Source organism: Oncorhynchus tshawytscha, linkage group LG13, assembly GCF_018296145.1.
Source record: "Oncorhynchus tshawytscha isolate Ot180627B linkage group LG13, Otsh_v2.0, whole genome shotgun sequence".
Lineage (NCBI taxonomy): Eukaryota > Metazoa > Chordata > Actinopteri > Salmoniformes > Salmonidae > Oncorhynchus > Oncorhynchus tshawytscha.
The window spans coordinates 71994918-72013075 of NC_056441.1; the positions used below are offsets into that span (position 1 = coordinate 71994918).

The 18158-nt window shown below is 42.0% G+C and overlaps 2 protein-coding genes across 2 annotated transcripts; both read left to right on the forward strand.

Moving 5' to 3' along the window:
• Window positions 1-1087: 1087 nt before the first annotated feature.
• On the forward strand, window positions 1088-12823 carry LOC112265977. Its single transcript, XM_042294956.1, has 7 exons — window positions 1088-1825; window positions 1857-1988; window positions 5272-5373; window positions 6540-6743; window positions 10810-10897; window positions 11165-11288; window positions 12184-12823. The coding sequence occupies exons 1-7, from the start codon at window positions 1088-1090 to the stop codon at window positions 12413-12415; spliced, it is 1620 nt and encodes a 539-aa protein (XP_042150890.1). The 3' UTR covers window positions 12416-12823.
• Window positions 3526-7387, forward strand: LOC112265646. The gene is made up of 5 exons (XM_042296311.1): window positions 3526-5373; window positions 5721-5778; window positions 6023-6170; window positions 6266-6302; window positions 6540-7387. Exons 1-5 carry the CDS (start codon window positions 5203-5205, stop codon window positions 6882-6884), a joined length of 759 nt encoding a protein of 252 aa, XP_042152245.1. The 5' UTR covers window positions 3526-5202; the 3' UTR covers window positions 6885-7387.
• Window positions 12824-18158: the final 5335 nt, after the last annotated feature.

Consider the following 18158-nt stretch of genomic DNA (forward strand, 5'->3'; position numbering starts at 1 on the left):
ATTGAAGTTAGCTGCTTAAAGGGACTTCAGTATACAATTTGAAGGGATACCACAGTCCTGTTTAGTCCAGACAGTTCCTGGAAGACAATTTTAGTGAACTGTATGTATTGTGAGATTTGTATCTCTGTTTTAGGTCAGGCCTATAAGTGGATGGGGCACAGCACTAAGGCTAGTGGACAAATGCTGTCGTCATAACTGGTGACTATAAGCCTAAAACTGCTGGATGATTCCTCTACTTTGTCATCACATTTCATTCAAAGATTGAGCATAGTCTGGAAAAGTGAGAAATATTAAATCTTCCATTTCTCTAAATTGTATTTTTGAAACAGGCTTAGAGCAGAAGCTTTGCATAAATTGGCATTGTTTTCCTTTTCCAGTTTTTTCCCTGCTGTTATTGTTTGACTATTCCCGGCTGTTCAGAAAAGGTGCCTCCCATTGTATTTTAAATCTTTGTTAAACTGTACATTGGCTGCCTTTGTATCCCCAAAGTACAATGAGAGTTTCAGATAGAGTGGCTGAATATGTCTGAATATGCCTATTCTCCCATACGAGGCTCAACACCGTTCAAATCGTCCATTAAACAGCACTCATATTAATTATAGCCAATGCGGACTGCATGGCAAAGCATTTTTTTTAGATTTGCATTGGAAAGACACTAACTATCCAGGGGTGAGTGGATTTCTAACTGTTTTGTTAGGATTGTTCTTCTCTGTTTGCATTTTCAATTGTTATGATAAAGGAAAAAAATGGGAAACAGTATTTTCTGCTATTACAATTTGCAATGTATTCCCCTCATTGATATGTGCATACTCTATACGTCTCGTGTATCAACAGCTGTCTGAGAAGTTATGAGATAATGAGTGACATTTTTGGAACATTTATTTATTCAACAGAATAAAAAGGTTTTCTGTATTGTGAGTTGCAATACAACCATCTTAGATCAGATGAGAAGCCATTTGCTCTCACTGTTTGCAAAACATTAGAAAATGTTCCTTTACATAGAATTAACATTGGTGTCTAAATGATTCCTACTGTACTGTTTTAGGTAGTAGTGGACTGAGAGGTTGTGATCCCCCCAGGTTAAACCATGGGAGACTGGTCCATTCTCGGACGCTTCCTGTCTGAGGTGCAGAACCACTCCACAGTGATCGGCAAGATCTGGCTGACCATGCTGCTGATCTTCCGCATCCTGCTGGTGACCCTGGTGGGGGACACGGTGTACAGCGATGAGCAGTCCAAGTTCACCTGCAACACCCTGCAGCCCGGCTGCAACACCGTCTGCTACGACACCTTCGCCCCCATCTCACACCTGCGCTTCTGGGTCTTCCAGATCGTCTTGGTCTCCACGCCGTCCATCTTCTACATCGTTTACGTCCTGCACAAGATCGCCAAGGATAAGAAGCCGGAGGTCCAGAGGGGGCAGGTGATGGCTGAGCGGACCTCCAAGAAGGTGTTTGGGCAGCTGGTGAGGAAAGGGCTGGAGAACACGGAGACTGGTATGTCCACCTACTGCCCTGGATACAGAGAGGAGTGGGGTGGTCAGGAAGGGGAGGGGGTGGAGCAGAGCCTGCTAGAGGAGGACTGTGGAGATGTAGGGGAGGACCCAACTCAGCTGTCCAGCCAGGTGCTGCTAATATACATCCTGCAAGTGCTGCTGCGCTCCGTCATGGAGATCACCTTCCTGGTGGGGCAGTACTACCTGTTTGGCTTCGAGGTGCCCCAACTGTACCACTGTGAGACCTACCCCTGCCCCACCCGCACAGACTGCTTTGTGTCACGAGCCACCGAGAAGACTATCTTTCTCAACTTCATGTTCAGCATTAGCGTGGGCTGCTTTGTGCTCGCTGGTCCTGCAGACTCCCACGCCCATAGCCCAGGAGAAGGCTGGGGGCCACCTGCTCACTCACGTCCCAGCCATCTCCTTTGAGACCGACTCTACTGTGGAGTGCACCTCCAAGAGGACTCCGGAAGAGAGGGACCGGGTGAAGGTTAAACTGGCCAACATGGCCTTGATGGGAAGGATCAAAAAGTCTTGGCTGTGAAATGCCCATTATGTGTGATTATCGAATTTATAATTTTCCACTTTTGAAACAACAATGGGAAAGACAGGGTTTATAGCAAAGGTTGCTCAGATTGGGCTTTTGGAAAAATTGGGAGAATGAAAGTGCACTCCTGATTCAGAGAGAAAGATCCAGCTTAATCATCCATACCATTGTTTAAATTACAATAAAAAAAAACATTCAAACTGTTCCTGAGTTTCGAAAGACAGAGAAAGGAAAACATCCTTATCTTCAGGCTGTTCACACCTGTTCACACAAGTCCTACTGTCCACAATCTCAGGGTTCTTCAATACAAACACACCTGTTTCAGAAAACCTGATCACTTTCACATTCGAACAATGTTTGTAGGATACTTTTCAATAACTCAATAAATGTAAGTGTTGAAACCATACATAGCTGGTAACTTGAGCTCGACAGAGTACTTGAGCTCGGCAGAGTGTAACATCTACATCTAGAAGTGTAAATCTAATTTAATTGAATGGTAGGTAGTCATTTTAGATAGCAATGCTATGTTTTTAACTGAAATGTTGATTCAGACATTTATTTCATCATTTGTAAAAGTATTGCACTCAAACAGTTTGATAAGACATTTTGCATCTAGAAGTGTAAAATTTTAGAAGAATGCTATTTCATCAGTCAAATGTTGCACTGTTTGATAAGACAGGGTAAAGAAAACCTCCATTTTAATGAGTTTAGTTGTGAGTTTGACATTTTACCACAGAAGTCACTATAATACTATACGTTATCAAACAGGGTTGTGCTGAAAATCAAATGAACCACAGCCAAATTAATTATTTGCAACTAAGAGTAAGATTAAAAAAGACATGTTTATAACTTACTTCCTTGATAAAATACATTGTAAAATGTAAATATATGTGATTTCTGAGTATGTAGTGCACATATCTTTTTAAGGCCCAAAGCAGACGTTTTTATATCAATATCAAATCATTTCTGGGTAACAATTAAGTACCTTACTGTAATAGATTACAATGAAAATGGTCAAAAATGTATTTTTGCAAAAAAAACTTTCTCAAGCAAGAATTTTGCTCGGACTGTCTGGGAGTGGTCAGTGTGTAGGGGAAATTAAAACTAGCTGTTATTGGCACTCTCTTTGTCGTTGGTCTATAAACCAATTTACACATGGTGATGTCACCATGGAAAGCCAAAACTCTCTCCCATGCAAACCTGCTGATTAGAAGGTGCTGTATAGATGTGGGAAACTCTCTTTTCATGGCACTTCAATATAGAAGTGAATTTTTCGTAGCAGGTTAGGAAACTGAGGTTAAGGTTAGGAAAAGGGTTAGGGTTAGTGAAAATGCTCTCCAAACCTTCTACGAAAATTACTTTGCATTGAAGTGCTGTGAAAAGAATGTGTCCCTGCTCAGGTGTTGCATGCATCAACCAATGGTTGTGTGCCAAGTCATCCATTGTGTCATCGACTGACAGATTGCTATAACATATGTGGTTAGCTGACACACAAAATACCTATCCGGGCAGTGTAAGATCTGGCAAGTGTCAGCAAGGCCTGGGCAGAGGAACATGCTCCGTATTTTCAACCAGAACTATCAGGAAGCAACCCCGATCACATTTTTGTAAAACACATTTACAGTGTTAGTTTCATCAGCTGTTGTAGAATATGAAATCCAATTATTTTGACTTCACAGGGCCTTTAAATGTAGGCAAACAAGTTTTCAGCATTCAAACTAATCTACCCAGCCAGATTCAGCACCATGGACAGTGAAGATCAGAATACCTGCGATCTGACGATTAGAACAACAGTGCTATTTTAAGTGATTTTCAAGACACCCAAAGTCAATTTAAATCCACAACAAAATCTGCAGGATAAAAAGCAATATAATCAAACATTCAAATAAGTAAACAGGCTATATTAAAGTGCACTATACATAGAGACAGATTCACCATGGAGAACACTAAACATGATGACAGATTAACCAGGGAAGTGAATTTAACAGAGTTTAAAGCTAAAACAACAGAATCTGGGTACGTCTGTGTGAAGAGGTGTGGCTTTAGTGTGGATTTGAATAGTACACAAGTAGGCCTACGCTATTTTTGCACTGTAAAACTTTTTTTAAAGTGTTATGTTTTCCCAGATTCATAGTGTTATGCAGCCCAGGCCTATCTAGGAAGGCTGGGCATAAATTGTTTGCTCACAGCATCACATGATGACGTGGGCAACATAAACACTTAATCTCTGTGGATTAAAGTTAATAGTAATCAAAACTAATTTCACCACGAAAGGAAGTGCAATCGAAATGAATGAAGAAGACACGGTAATTCTAGTGAGTTAATAAAATGACAAGGTGTTGCCTGTCAGCGTTGTAGACTACTGCCTCACAAGCCCGGGCTTTAGTGGCACTGGCATACGCGCTTGCCTCTGCACTGAAGGGGCCACCGAACGCGTCCGCGTTGCAGCTCTCACTTTCTCCCGCTACAGTATGTCCTACAATGACATATTTGGTGGGGATTGGCAGCCAACAATAGGATTGGATTGGGACTAAATCAAAGAATAAAACGATATTGAAATGAATATTATTAACAAATATTTCCCAGAAGATTTTGGGTTCAACCTAAGGCTGACTAGGACAGATCAATCAACTTGATCCGACACAGTAAGCCTACATGTCATACTTAAGTAAACCCACAAGAGAGACAATATTGCAAAGGCAGGACCATGTTCGATGGAAGGCGTAGGGGTAGCCAATCGAAAACGTTTGACGGGGAAATTTCTGTCAATATTAGCTAGTCCTACTGAGTGGGCAAGTAACCTTTCCCGCGCTCTTCCTAAAAATACTATTTGTGATGTCATAAAGGTCTAACGTTCCATGACGTAGCATGTAGCCCTAAATTACAGTCCCTGCCTGCAATATTGTCCTCACTCTCGACCTGAACTCAACTTGAATGTAACCAACACAGACAAGGACATGCTTTTGAGATATAAAATAGCTTGAATGGATGAAGAAAAGGTAAGTTAAATGACTTCATACAATATTGGGGGAAAGTAAAAAAGGGTCAAGCAATCTAAGCGGATATTTCTTGTAAAAAGCTATAACATATTGTAAAGCAAATGGACCATTCTTTATAAAGTCACCAGCTTAGCTCTGATAGGGCTGTAGCTCTATTTATGATGTCCTCTGCACAGATCTACTCTGACATTGACATATTATTACTTATTGGAATGTCTGTCCTTCAGGTAGCACAGAGGGAGGATGGTGATCCTCAGAGGGAAGGAAAGGAAGTTGTTGAGGAAGAACCGGTGGCCACGCCCAAAGAGGAGGCCAAGAAGGGAAGGAAGGTAAGATAGCAGGAGTGACAGAGCACATAATAGGCCTACTGGGTTACACTCTGTACCTGATAGCAGCCATACCATAGATATCTATATATCTTTGATAACAACATACGTAGTAGCTGTTTTCAAAACGTGTTTTAAGAGCTGCTTTGACCTGGCCCATAGCCTATTCAGAAATTGTCTCAGAGTAGGAGTGCTTATCTAGGATCAGTTTTGCATTTGAGATCATAATGAATACGATTATTTGGGCAAGGTTGAGCCCACACCTTATCTGATGTACTTTATGTATACGGGCCCTGGTGTTACATGTCTGCCATCATTTGAGATCTGGAATCTGTTCTGTTCTATCCTAGGCAAAAAGGAAGAGGAGTGGCAAGAAGTCAAGGAAGCTGGGCACTGACAACGATGCAGGTCAGAGATTTACCTCTGTAGTACTACATTGTTTCTCTATTCTGTCTGTGATGTGCAGGTTGTGCTATCCATGTTCAATGAAACTGTAGTCTACTGTAATCAGTAAGAAAGGTCACATAGATAGCTTTATTCAAATAGGCCTATTCTAAAACCCTAAAACAATGAAATCAGAGTATTAAGAGATAAAACGTCTGATTTCTCTTTAATTTTGTTTCTACTTCCTCTACGGCAATCACATCTTTAGTCTCCAGGAATAAACACCTGGATAGAGGATCTGTAATTGAGCTCCTGGAGAAGAAAGCTGTTAAGGCTGCATTCGGCCCAGGCAACAAGGATGAGATGGAATACTCCTACCCAATCCTCATCTCATTCCTGCGCAATCTTACTGATGAGTATGTTAAAGGTTTTTCTGTAATGTTCAACATTTATGAAATATTGTGCAGTGGGAACTAAACACTAACTAAAACACTTATTTTACATTTTCTAGGCAGTGGCAAGTGATCTACAAAGGACTAAAAAACCCTGTAAGTTTCCCTACCTGCCTTTGACCTTTGATGTGTCAATGATCTGTTGAATTCAGAGATTAGCCATCAAGTCATATTCTGTTATTCATGTTCATTTCTCTGTCAGACTTCATCAAACGTTGAATTCAGTCACAGACAAGAATAACAATGTTGATCAAATGCATTCTGTTTGATCTAGAATACTTTACATCACAGTTCCATTGAAAAGACTGTTTTTGTTCTGTTTGTTCAAAACAGATGACGAAGGAACAGCTTGCCAAATTGTGCAAGACAATTGTAACCTTCATCGCACAGACCACCCTGCAGATCCTGCTGCCAGCCCTGGCCCGCGTACTTGGGGTAAAGGACTTTGCTGACGACGACACTGACTCACCCAAGAGGGGTGGCAGTGCAAGATCCTTTGCTGCCTTTGATCAGGAAAGACTGGAGCTCATCCAGGAAGTTAGATATCTGGCGAAGAAAATGTATAAGGGCGGCACAGGGGCTCAACATCTCAGGTCCCTAACACCCTCTTCTAAGAGGTATGTTCCCCTCAAGGTTGTCATGTATGGATTTCACCAAGATCATCTATCCCAGTGTTAGCCAATGCAATTTACTCTATCTGATGTAGTACAAAATGTAATGTATCAGCATTTGAGCATATTCAAATTAATGAGCATGTAAAGCGATCAAAAGGACATGTAGATATTTAGAATACTAAAATTACAACGCTTGACCGATTTGCCAAGTTAAATCAGGAATTATCATGCTTTGCTTGTTCGTTTTAAAGTTCCCAGACCTCAGTGAAAGTCCACCTGGGAACGACAGAGGACAGAATCATCAAAAGTGTCCAGGAGCAACTGTCTGATCATAATATCCTGTCCTCTTGCCCACCTGAGCTGACTGTTGGTCTTATCAAGGTGGTGGTCGAACAGCTTAACTCTGCCCTCTCTGCGACCATCAGCAGAGCCATTTCAGGGCGGTCCTCCCCTATTTCTTCTGGTACCCAGGCCGCTGAACAAATGGTCAACATGGTCCAGAAATGTTTTGATGATCACACCACCCCAGAGGACCAGAGCTCTACCTCTGTATTAGAGTCATGCATTCCACCTGCAACAGAAGAGGTGATGACTGTTATTGCAGAGATGGTGGGTGAATTGGAAAAAGAAGATCCGGAATTGGCTAAGGTTTTTCGAGAAGTGGCTGTGAAAGTTAAAATGTTGGCATCTGGCAGTGACCTTGTAGTGGAGCACCTGGATGTTGAAGACTCTCCTGTTCCAGAGGAGCTGAACATAATATGTACATCTTGCAAAGCAATGATGCAACATCTTGGCACTCTGTTTAGTGTGAAGTTCAAGACCAAAGCCTCAAAGGCTGTGAGTGAAATTCTTGTGAGAAGGTTAATGAGCGATATCTCTGGTATGGTTCAACCTTCTCATTCGTTTAGTACCACTCCAAGCTTGATGAATGCATCTAGCCCATCTGACAGGATCCTTGATTCTGCGGCCACTGAGCTCATGCAGACCAAAGTAGAATCTGAGGCATCAAAAATAATTGATAACTTTGTTGAAGATGTCAAGGACATTGTGCAGTATGCTGAATTAGATCAGCCAACAAGCACCCAGAGAGATACCCAAGTGGGACACTGTACGACAAAGCGGAAACCCTTCCATGCAGCTCGTAGACTCTGCGAGAGACTTCAGGCAAAGCTGGAGACATTGTTCCTCAGAATGGGTGGAGCTCCAGTCCAAGGGGAAGAACTTATGGAAAAAGCTGACTCCAGTGCTGTGCTTCTGGAGCATACTGACTCCAGTGATCTGCCTGTTTCAAACCTGAGATTGCCTTCCCCATGTAGGAGTGAATCCCCTATATCAGAACGTAGTTCATCTTCTTTATCTCATGGATGTGATTCAACTGACTCTGTAGGAGAGAAAACACCAGAGCAACCTGAAACCAGTAAGAGTGAGGCAATACTGCAAGTGGTCAACTCAACAGGACTTGGTTCTCTCCGTAAATGCCAAAGTGAGAACTCTCAACCATTACTGTCTCTCTGTGATTCCAACATGGTGCCCTGCACCAAAGAGGTCTTGTCCCAGATTGTGACCATGTATAGGTCAGAGGTGGCAGATTTGGAATGCACATCATCTGTTGCAGAGGGTTCCTCTTCCAACTCCCTTGAAGTCTGTGGCTTTTTGGACAGTGTCATGTCTTATCTAGAAGACATGCCTGTGTCTGGTTCTTCATGGTTGGAAGGATTAAGAGATACTCCAGCCTCAGTCATTGAGAAACTCTCCAGTGAGGAGTTCCAGATGAACGCTACCAACGAAGTGCGAAAAATACTGATCAAATCAGTCAGTAGCTTTCCGAGCAAAGTCAGTTCCAGCCAGACAGATTCTCAGATGTTGCCAGCAAAATCAACAATTTCCTTAAGGCATACAGATATAACTGCTTTTGAAATCGTTGGATCAATTACAAATGACATGAAGAGCCTTTTCCCACCCACAGAATCTTCTACTACTCTATGGCAGGCAGACTCTATGCTTCAACAGAGTGATGAGAAAACCTCAGAGTACACTGAGGCCACACCCAAAGGCTCACAGTCTGGTTTGGAAGTATCTGAGAAGAAGATCTGGACAACTGCAAAGACTATTTACCACAATGTGAAGACAAAGATGAGGAATTATTTTACATTGCAAAATCAAGTCAAAGCAACAACGGCTCAAGCCAAAAAGACCCTCAGCCATATTCTGGTTTCAATTCAGAAAGAGCTGTCAAAATCTGACCAAACGGTGACTGCGCTTTCACAAATAGAGAATGTGGTTGGAATGATGCTGAAGGATGTTGAACGGGTAAGCAGTGAATGTGGTGAGGAACTGATCTATCAAGCGCCACAGCGTTCTTCCTCCTCGTTGTCATCCTCATCTGCCAGATCAAAGAAGTCAGAGTGGGAATTTTCACTCCCTGGCACTCCCATCTCTTCTGATTTACCAGAGAGTATTACTCAGCCCATTGTGAGGTGCTCAGTCATCGACATGGGCAAATCTACTAAGCCAAAAACATTGGTGTGTGATGCCAGGGAAAGCATGTCTGCAATAGTGGATACCATCATAAAGGAGGTACATCCAGAGGAAGAAGGGGAGGTTGCATTCCACCCTGATCTAACAGCTGCAATAGCAAGACTGGAGGAGCTCATATCTCAGGGTAGGATTGGTGCTCTCTCACGTGATCTTACTCACCAAGTCAACCGCATCATTTCTGAGAGCAACTTGACCCCTCTGGTTCTGACAGTGGCGGCTGGAAAGAGTGCATCCGATACAGTCCTTACTGAGCTGAAGAGGAATGACAAGACGGTGGGGAAGCCCACAGCTTACAAGCTGGTTCAGCTTTTTGCAGAGGAGTCTGTGAAGCGCCTCTTGCTTCCTAGCCTTGTGCCCTCTACAGCTTCAATGAGTTTGGCTCAGGGAGTTAGTGTGCCGGCTAGCGTATCTGAAGATAGGATTTCATGTTCTTTTTCTACATCAGCATTTAGTGACACAGTCAGCCTGTTTACCAAAGTAATGGTAAGCCAGGTCATGGACTCTGTGGTTTCTGATGCACAAAGCAGAGGGTCATCTCCAACCGGAACTGTAACTGATATAGGCAGTCTACTGAGTGGTAAGTCCTACCCTCTGCCATCTTTCTCCGCCATCAGCATGACAACAAGTGGGACCTCCAATGCTGCACGAGGCTTTGAGGCCAACATAGATGCTGAGGAAAGGGATACCATCAGTTGTTTCGGTGTACCTCAGAGCATTGTTTGTGATCAGAATTCAACCAGCCCGGATGTTGCCTGGCTTTCAACCCCATCCACTGACAACTTAGTCGGTGATGATGACTTCACCGGCCTCATCAGCATGTTAGTGGTGAGACTTCTGTCAAAAATCCAAACCCAAACTGATCTGTACCCAACTGACGTCACACGCACGTCACAAGACCTGATTCCAAAAGTTATAGCTGCCTTCTGTGCATGGTCAGGCTGCTCTGAGACCCAAGCTTATCCCAAGAACCTGAAGAGTCACAAAGTATACAGCACCGTCTACAACCATCTGTTGAAGGAGTTTGGCTCAGAGAAAATACTCCAACTGGCCGTGTCGACTCAGGACTCCACATTCAATAGGATTCTTGTGAAGTCATTGAGAAAGGAGCTTCTCCACAGTTGTACGAGGCATCAAGAGCAGCCTCAAGAACATCTTTCGAAGCCACCAGGCCAGAAGCTCTTCTCATGGCTAAAGATGTGAAGGCTACCAGAGGGAAGCTGTCTTTCCTACAAAGGCTTGCCAGACTGAAATTCAACTTAAAGGTACATCACACTTATTTAAGTTAACAATTGTGTCAATGTGAGTAAACAATGTTATTTAGAGAAAATGTAAAACCATCCATTAATTCCAAAACCATTTATAAATCTTGTTGTGCTGGTGTGTAAGATGTGATCGTTATTACCGTGAGATTGTTCTGCTGTGACAGTTGTTTTGACATGTTTTTGTTTTAGCCATTCATGATGGGAAACAAGAAGGATTCCAAGAAGAATTTGCGCCATTCTGAATCCAAAGACCAGACTACTGCTGAAGATATCATGTGTAAGTCCATACAGCAGGACATTTACTGTTTGAGATATTGGTGTACAAAGCTGCTATTGCAAAAATATTAAACCCTATATACATACATTATATATATATTATCGTATAGTAATCTCTTATGTAAAATTATTTATAGTTTCCAAATCTCAAGATTCTGGTTCTCATTTATTTGTGAAAGTAATAATGAGTTGAAACTAAGAATACAATATAACATCATTTCTAAATGAAAGTGCATGTCAACTCTCTCTCTTCTGTCGCCCAACATAGTGGCACATCCTGGACTCCCAGAGGGTCTTCCCTCCACCTCTCAACAGGAGAAGCCTCGCAAACGTCCCCTTCTAATCAGGATGTTTTCCACCATCTCCATAGGCCTATCCAAGCCATTCAAACGGTTTTCAAAGCAAGCTTAATACAACAATTTCCTTTAATACAGTAATATTTGCATTGAATTGATGGCCTTTGTCTTCTTTTGTGTTGCCCTGTTAACACATTTGATTAGAAAATACATGGTATATTTAGTTTAGTTTATTATGCAGTCATAGTCACGGTGTAGGCTAAACAAAGTAATGTTGTCCTGAATAATGTATAGAACATGCACCCCCCCCCACCACACACACATAGTACTTCAGATATGTCCCACAACCAACATTCAACCAGATATCAATGATTCAGTGTAAAATACATGTACTGTAAAATAAACCGTATTTAATTTACAACCAATAAAATAATACATGATGCAGGACACTCAGTTATAAGGGAATTAACTGGTTTAACTTCTCAAACAGAAACACACACATTTCCATTTTCTGTGGATCGCCCATGTTTACATTTTACTGAATGCTAGTCTGACCTTTGACCTGTAGATGGCAGTAAAGGTCTACTTTTGCTGCAGATCCACTTCTAAAGCTCAAACCTCTCTGGACAAGTGGCCGAAACATTTGTCCCTAGTGAGAGAGTGTGTGTGTGTGTGGCAAAAAAAGGGAATATTGCACTACACTTTTATGATACAGATACATTTTGCATTCGGTAGCATAGCACAGCTGTAGTTTTTTCAAATGCCAAATGTACATGTAGCATGCTTCTGCCTACATATGCTTTTCTGAGTGACTTGTGTTGTGAGAGAACCAGAATTCAAACATAAACTCCAGGATTACATTTTATAATATTGTTAGCTCTTTTTAGTAACATATGGTAGCATACATGTTTCACACGGTGGCAAGTCAAGCTAGTTAGTTACATGTAACAACATTATATTATATGGTCAATGTTTGTGTGTATCCTCTTAGCTTTTACCTTCGACATCAACAAGCGACGCACGGGCTGGTCCTGCAGACTCCCACGCCCATAGCCCAGGAGAAGGCTGGGGGCCACCTGCTCACTCACGTCCCAGCCATCTCCTTTGAGACCGACTCTACTGTGGAGTGCACCTCCAAGAGGACTCCGGAAGAGAGGGACCGGGTGAAGGTTAAACTGGCCAACATGGCCTTGATGGGAAGGATCAAAAAGTCTTGGCTGTGAAATGCCCATTATGTGTGATTATCAAATTTATAATTTTCCACTTTTGAAACAACAATGGGAAAGACAGGGTTTATAGCAAAGGTTGCTCAGATTGGGCTTTTGGAAAAATTGGGAGAATGAAAGTGCACTCCTGATTCAGAGAGAAAGATCCAGCTTAATCATCCATACCATTGTTTAAATTACAATAAAAAAAACATTCAAACTGTTCCTGAGTTTCGAAAGACAGAGAAAGGAAAACATCCTTATCTTCAGGCTGTTCACACCTGTTCACACAAGTCCTACTGTCCACAATCTCAGGGTTCTTCAATACAAACACACCTGTTTCAGAAAACCTGATCACTTTCACATTCGAACAATGTTTGTAGGATACTTTTCAATAACTCAATAAATGTAAGTGTTGAAACCATACATAGCTGGTAACTTGAGCTCGACAGAGTACTTGAGCTAGAAGTGTAACATCTACATCTAGAAGTGTAAGAATTTTAGAAGAATGCTATTTCATCAGTCAAATGTTGCACTGTTTGATAAGACAGGGTAAAGAAAACCTCCATTTTAATGAGTTTAGTTGTGAGTTTGACATTTTACCACAAGAAGTCACTATAATACTATACGTTATCAAACAGGGTTGTGCTGAAAATCAAATGAACCACAGCCAAATTAATTATTTGCAACTAAGAGTAAGATTAAAAAAGACATGTTTATAACTTACTTCCTTGATAAAATACATTGTAAAATGTAAATATATGTGATTTCTGAGTATGTAGTGCACATATCTTTTTAAGGCCCAAAGCAGACGTTTTTATATCAATATCAAATCATTTCTGGGTAACAATTAAGTACCTTACTGTAATAGATTACAATGAAAATGGTCAAAAATGTATTTTTGCAAAAAAAACTTTCTCAAGCAAGAATTTTGCTCGGACTGTCTGGGAGTGGTCAGTGTGTAGGGGAAATTAAAACTAGCTGTTATTGGCACTCTCTTTGTCGTTGGTCTATAAACCAATTTACACATGGTGATGTCACCATGGAAAGCCAAAACTCTCTCCCATGCAAACCTGCTGATTAGAAGGTGCTGTATAGATGTGGGAAACTCTCTTTTCATGGCACTTCAATATAGGAGTGAATTTTTCGTAGCAGGTTAGGAAACTGAGGTTAAGGTTAGGAAAAGGGTTAGGGTTAGTGAAAATGCTCTCCAAACCTTCTACGAAAATTACTTTGCATTGAAGTGCTGTGAAAAGAATGTGTCCCAGCTCAGGAGTAGCATGCATCAACCAATGGTTGTGTGCCAAGTCATCCATTGTGTCATCGACTGACAGATTGCTATAACATATGATGTGGTTAGCTGACACACAAAATACCTATCCGGGCAGTGTAAGATCTGGCAAGTGTCAGCAAGGCCTGGGCAGAGGAACATGCTCGGTATTTTCAACCAGAACTATCTCGAAGCAACCCCGATCACATTTTTGTAAAACACATTTACAGTGTTAGTTTCATCAGCTGTTGTACAATATGAAATACAATTATTTTGACTTCACAGGGCCTTTAAATGTAGGCAAACAAGTTTTCAGCATTCAAACTAATCTACCCAGCCAGATTCAGCACCATGGACAGTGAAGATCAGAATACCTGCGATCTGACGATTAGAACAACAGTGCTATTTTAAGTGATTTTCAAGACACCCAAAGTCAATTTAAATCCACAACAAAATCTGCAGGATAAAAAGCAATATAATCAAACATTCAAATAAGTAAACAGGCTATATTAAAGTGCACTAAACATAGAGACAGACTAACCATGGAGAACACTAAACATGATGACAGATTAACCAGGGAAGTGAATTTAACAGAGGTTAAAGCTAAAACAAAAGAATCTGGGTAAGTCTGTGTGAAGAGGTGTGGCTTTAGTGTGGATTTGAATAGTACACAAGTAGGCCTACGCTATTTTTGCACTGTAAAACTTTTTTTTAAGTGTTATGTTTTCCCAGATTCATAGTGTTATGCAGCCCAGGCCTATCTAGGAAGGCTGGGCATAAATTGTTTGCTCACAGCATCACATGATGACGTGGGCAACATAAACACTTAAACTCTGTGGATTAAAGTTAATAGTAATCAAAACTAATTTCACCACGAAAGGAAGTGCAATCGAAATGAATGAAGAAGACAAGGTAATTCTAGTGAGTTAATGAAATGACACGGTGTTGCCTGTCAGCGTTGTAGACTAAATCAAATCAAATTTATTTATATAGCCCTTCGTACATCAGCTGATATCTCAAAGTGCTGTACAGAAACCCAGCCTAAAACCCCAAACAGCAAGCAATGCAGGTGTAGAAGCACGGTGGCTAGGAAAAACTCCCTAGAAAGGCCAAAACCTAGGAAGAAACCTAGAGAGGAACCAGGCTATGTGGGGTGGCCAGTCCTCTTCTGGCTGTGCCGGGTGGAGATTATAACAGAACATGTTCAAATGTTCATAAATGACCAGCACGGTCGAATAATAATAAGGCAGAACAGTTGAAACTGGAGCAGCAGCACGGCCAGGTGGACTGGGGACAGCAAGGAGTCATCATGTCAGGTAGTCCTGGGGCATGGTCCTAGGGCTCAGGTCCTCCGAGAGAGAGAAAGAAAGAGAGAGAATTAGAGAAAGCACACTTAAATTCACACAGGACACCGAATAGGACAGGAGAGGTACTCCAGATATAAAAAACTGACCCTAGCCCCCCGACCCATAAACTACTGCAGCATAAATACTGGAGGCTGAGACAGGAGGGGTCAGGAGACACTGTGGCCCCATCCGAGGACACCCCCGGACAGGGCCAAACAGGAAGGATGTAACCCCACCCACTTTGCCAAAGCACAGCCCCCACACCACTAGAGGGATATCTTCAACCACCAACTTACCATCCTGAGACAAGGCTGAGTATAGCTCACAAAGATCTCCGCCATGGCACAACCCAAGGGGGGGCGCCAACCCAGACAGGATGACCACATCAGTGAATCAACGCACTCAGGTGACGCACCCCTTCCAGGGACAGCATGAGAGAGCCCCAGTAAGCCAGTGACTCAGCCCCTGTAATAGGGTTAGAGGCAGAGAATCCCGGTGGAAAGAGGGGAACCGGCCAGGCAGAGACAGCAAGGGCGGTTCGTTGCTCCAGAGCCTTTCCGTTCACCTTCACACTCCTGGGCCAGACTACACTCAATCATATGACCCGCTGAAGAGATAAGTCTTCAGTAAAGACTTAAAGGTTGTGACCGAGTTTGCGTCTCTGACATGGGTAGGCAGACCATTCCATAAAAATGGAGCTCTATAGGAGAAAGCCCTGCATCCAGCTGTTTGCTTAGAAATTCTAGGGACAATTAGGAGGCCTGCGTCTTGTGACCGTAGCGTACGTGTAGGTATGTACGGCAGGACCAAATCAGAGAGATAGGTAGGAGCAAGCCCATGTAATGCTTTGTAGGTTAGCAGTAAAACCTTGAAATCAGCCCTTGCTTTGACAGGAAGCCAGTGTAGGGAGGCTAGCACTGGAGTAATATGATCACATTTTTTGGTTCTAGTCAGGATTCTAGCAGCCGTATTTAGCACTAACTGAAGTTTATTTAGTGCTTTATCCGGGTAGCCGGAAAGTAGAGCATTGCAGTAGTCTAACCTAGAAGTGACAAAAGCATGGATTAATTTTTCTGCATCATTTTTGGACAGAAAGTTTCTGATTTTTGCAATGTTACGTAGATGGAAAAAAGCTGTCCTTGAAATGGTCTTGATATGTTCTTCAAAAGAGAGATCAGGGTCCAGAGTAACGCCAAGGTCCTTCACAGTTTTATTTGAAGACAACTTTACAACCATTAAGATTAATTGTCAGATTCAACAGAAGATCTCTTTGTTTCTTGGGACCTAGAACAAGCATCTCTGTTTTGTCCGAATTTAAAAGTAGAAAGTTTGCAGCCATCCACTTCCTTATGTCTGAAACACATGCTTCTAGCAAGGGCAATTTTGGGGCTTCACCATGTTTCATTGAAATGTACAGCTGTGTGTCATCCGCATAGCAGTGAAAGTTAACATTATGTTTTCGAATGACATCCCCAAGAGGTAAAATATATAGTGAAAACAATAGTGGTCCTAAAATGGAACACCGAAATGTACAGTTGATTTGTCAGAGGACAAACCATTCACAAACTGATATCTTTCCGACAGATAAGATCTAAACCAGGCCAGAACTTGTCCGTGTAGACCAATTTGGGTTTCCAATCTCTCCAAAAGAATGTGGTGATCGATGGTATCAAAAGCAGCACTAAGGTCTAGGAGCACGAGGACAGATGCACAGCCTTTTCTAAAAATTTTGAGAGGAATGGAAGATTCGATATAGGCCGATAGTTTTTTATATTTTCTGGGTCAAGGTTTGGCTTTTTCAAGAGAGGCTTTATTACTGCCACTTTTAGTGAGTTTGGTACACATCCGGCGGATAGAGAGCCATTTATTATGTTCAACATAGGAGGGCCAAGCACAGGAAGCAGCTCTTTCAGTAGTTTAGTTGGAATAGGGTCCAGTATGCAGCTTGAAGGTTTAGAGGCCATGATTATTTTCATCATTGTGTCAAGAGATATAGTACTAAAACACTTGAGAGTCTCTCTTGATCCTAGGTCCTGGCAGAGTTGTGCAGACTCAGGACAACTGAGCTTTGAAGGAATAGGCAGATTTAAAGAGGAGTCCGTAATTTGCTTTCTAATAATCTTTTCCTCAAAGAAGTTCATGAATTTATCACTGCTAAAGTGAAAGCCATCCTCTCTTGGGGAATGCTGCTTTTTAGTTAGCTTTGCGACAGTATCAAAAAGGAATTTCGGATTGTTCTTATTTTCCTCAATTAAGTTAGAAAAATAGGATGATCGAGCAGCAGTAAGGGCTCTTCGGTACTGCACGGTACTGTCTTTCCAAGCTAGTCCGAAGACTTCCAGTTTGGTGTGGCGCCATTTCCGTTCCAATTTTCTGGAAGCTTGCTTCAGAGCTCGGGTATTTTCTGTGTACCAGGGAGCTAGTTTCTTATGAGAAATGTTTTTAGTTTTTAGGGGTGCAACTGCATCTAGGGTATTGCACAAGGTTAAATTGAGTTCCTCAGTTAGGTGATTAACTGATTTTTGTCCTCTGGCGTCCTTGGGTAGACAGAGGGAATCTGGAAGGACATCAAGGAATCTTTGTGTTGTCTGTGAATTTATAGCACGACTTTGGATGTTCCTTGGTTGGGGTCTGAGCAGATTATTTGTTGCAATTGCAAACGTAATAAAATGGTGGTCCGATAGTCCAGGATTATGAGGAAAAACATTAAGATCCACAACATTTATTCCATGGGACAAAACTAGGTCCAGAGTATGACTGTGACAGTGAGTGGGTCCAGAGACATGTTGGACAAAACCCACTGAGTCGATGATGGCTCCGAACGCCTTTTGGAGTGGGTCTGTGGACTTTTCCATGTGAATATTAAAGTCACCAAAGATTAGAATATTATCAGCTATGACTACAAGGTCCGATAGGAATTCAGGGAACTCAATGAGGAACGCTGTATATGGCCCAGGAGGCCTGTAAACAGTAGCTATAAAAAGTGATTGAGTAGGCTGCATAGATTTCATGACTAGAAGCTCAAAAGACGAAAACGTCATTTTTTTTGGGGGTAAATTGACATTTGCTATCGTAAATGTTAGCAACACCTCCGCCTTTGCGGGATGCAAGGGGGATATGGTCACTAGTGTAGCCAGGAGGTGAG